General features: G+C 42.2%; 1 protein-coding gene across 1 annotated transcript; it reads right to left on the reverse strand.

Moving 5' to 3' along the window:
* Nucleotides 1-389: 389 nt before the first annotated feature.
* On the reverse strand, nucleotides 390-821 carry LOC113894780 (histone H2B type 1-L-like). Its single transcript, XM_027545430.1, has one exon. It carries the CDS (start codon nucleotides 819-821, stop codon nucleotides 390-392), a length of 432 nt encoding a protein of 143 aa, XP_027401231.1.
* Nucleotides 822-1,855: the final 1,034 nt, after the last annotated feature.

The following is a 1,855-nucleotide window of genomic DNA, read 5'->3' on the forward strand; positions in this document are numbered from 1 at the left end:
AGCAATTACAAAAATAAGAAGGTGCATCAAAGAAGAAAATGAATAAATGCTCATATAAAAATTAAGTCACACAGTAAGATTCTACATTCTAACTATTAAATGCACAAAAAATACAGATGCTCATAATTCTTTCTCTGTATTTCAGAAAATGGCTCATAAAGCATTGTGTACTGGTTCCTGCCACAACCTCAGAAAAATGTCCAATATCTAGAGCCCTTGAAAATCTGTAAGTGAAAAAAAAAAAAAAAAAGTGAAGTTGCTCAGTTGTGTCCAACTCTTAGCGACCCCATAGACTACAGCCTACCAGGCCCTCCATCCATGGGATTTTCCAGGCAAGAGTACTGGAGTGGGGTGCCATTGCCTTCTCCGTTAACAGTGGCTAGGCATATTTACTTGGAGCTGGTATACTTGGTGACAGCCTTAGTGCCCTTGGACAGGGTGTGCTTGGCCAGCTCCCCATGTAGCAGCAAGCACATGGCGGTCTGGATCTCCCTGGATGTGATAGTTGAGCACTTGTTGTAATGTTCCAGGTGCGATGCCTTGTCAGTAATGCGCTCGAAAATGTCATTGATGAAGGAGTTCATGATTCCCATGGCCTTGGACGAGATGCCGGTGTCCGGATGGACTTGCTTCAGCACCTTGTACACGTACATGGAGTAGCTCTCCTTGTGGCTGCACTTGCGCTTCTTGCCTCCTTCTTCTGGGCCTTGGTCACAGCTTTTTTTAGAGCCCTTTTTAGGGGCAGGAGCAGACTTAGCCAGTTCAGGCATGTCTATAATGACAACACCCAACATCACAGAAAGATCTTGAAATGCAGGCATGTCTGTAATGACAACACCCAACAACACAGAAAGATCTTGAAAACCTGTAGAAGGGATCAAATAACCACAAATTCCTATGTGGTGGATGTCACCAAAACTGAACCTCAGAGGAAAGGGTGTACCTTCAGAAAGAAAATCGATGGCGTCTGCAGACACCTGTACTAGAGACTCAAGCCATTGTGGCCTCTGAAAATTAAGCTTATGACAGAGTCATATCCTCTAGCAGCACCAGCCAGAATGCAGTACTCATGCTGACAGCTGCTTCTTGATCCCCATCTACTGTTTCATGCTTCATCCCCAGAGTCTTTACTAAGCAGATTCAGGCATCTTTCTGGGAGATCTATCATTTGTTGAGTACAGATTCCAAGGTTGAGCTCTAATCAAGGCATCTTATTGTAGACTGATCACTATGGCTCTGTTTAACACATTCTCTTCTGTATTATATGATCACTGCCATACATATAGCCACAAGGAGACACACTCATTGGGTCTGATGTAGTGGATGCTGGCTCAGAAAATCCTACTTTCTTTGGCAATATTCCTCTTAGATGACTTGGGAAAACATACCTATCCTCTGCTCCTATAGAAAGACTAAAGAAATTAAAGAAAAAAATATGGTGTTGCTGAAAAGCCTGTAGCCAAGGAGAAGTGTCAGGGTGGATGGACTTCCCCAACTTTTGAATTCATTGCTACTCTACCTGAGGTTGCAAGCTGCCTAAAGTCTTGCAGGTGTCCTCTTGACCTAACAGTCAGCACTTCCCTATTAGCGCTCAAAGTTCTCAGCATGGGGATGAAAAGAAGTAGGCAGCAACATATGCTCAGGCTACTGAATATTCTTAATCTCTTCTCACACAGGTTTTTGAGAAAATATGGGCTATGGGTGGAGCCTTGGTGACAGAAAATAAGTATCAGATTCTATTTTTTAAAATCACATGACCTTGAATACAGACAAGAAAGCAAAAATAAATAAATAAATATTTGTCTATTCTTTTGCCAATACCACATTGTGTTGATTACTGTAGCTTTATAGTAAG

Source organism: Bos indicus x Bos taurus, chromosome 6 (genome assembly GCF_003369695.1).
Source record: "Bos indicus x Bos taurus breed Angus x Brahman F1 hybrid chromosome 6, Bos_hybrid_MaternalHap_v2.0, whole genome shotgun sequence".
Classification (NCBI taxonomy): domain Eukaryota; kingdom Metazoa; phylum Chordata; class Mammalia; order Artiodactyla; family Bovidae; genus Bos; species Bos indicus x Bos taurus.

Bases quoted from the DNA above. Each gene is read 5' to 3' on its own strand.
- LOC113894780 (XM_027545430.1), bottom strand. From the start codon at position 821: ATGCCTGCATTTCAAGATCTTTCTGTGATGTTGGGTGTTGTCATTATA.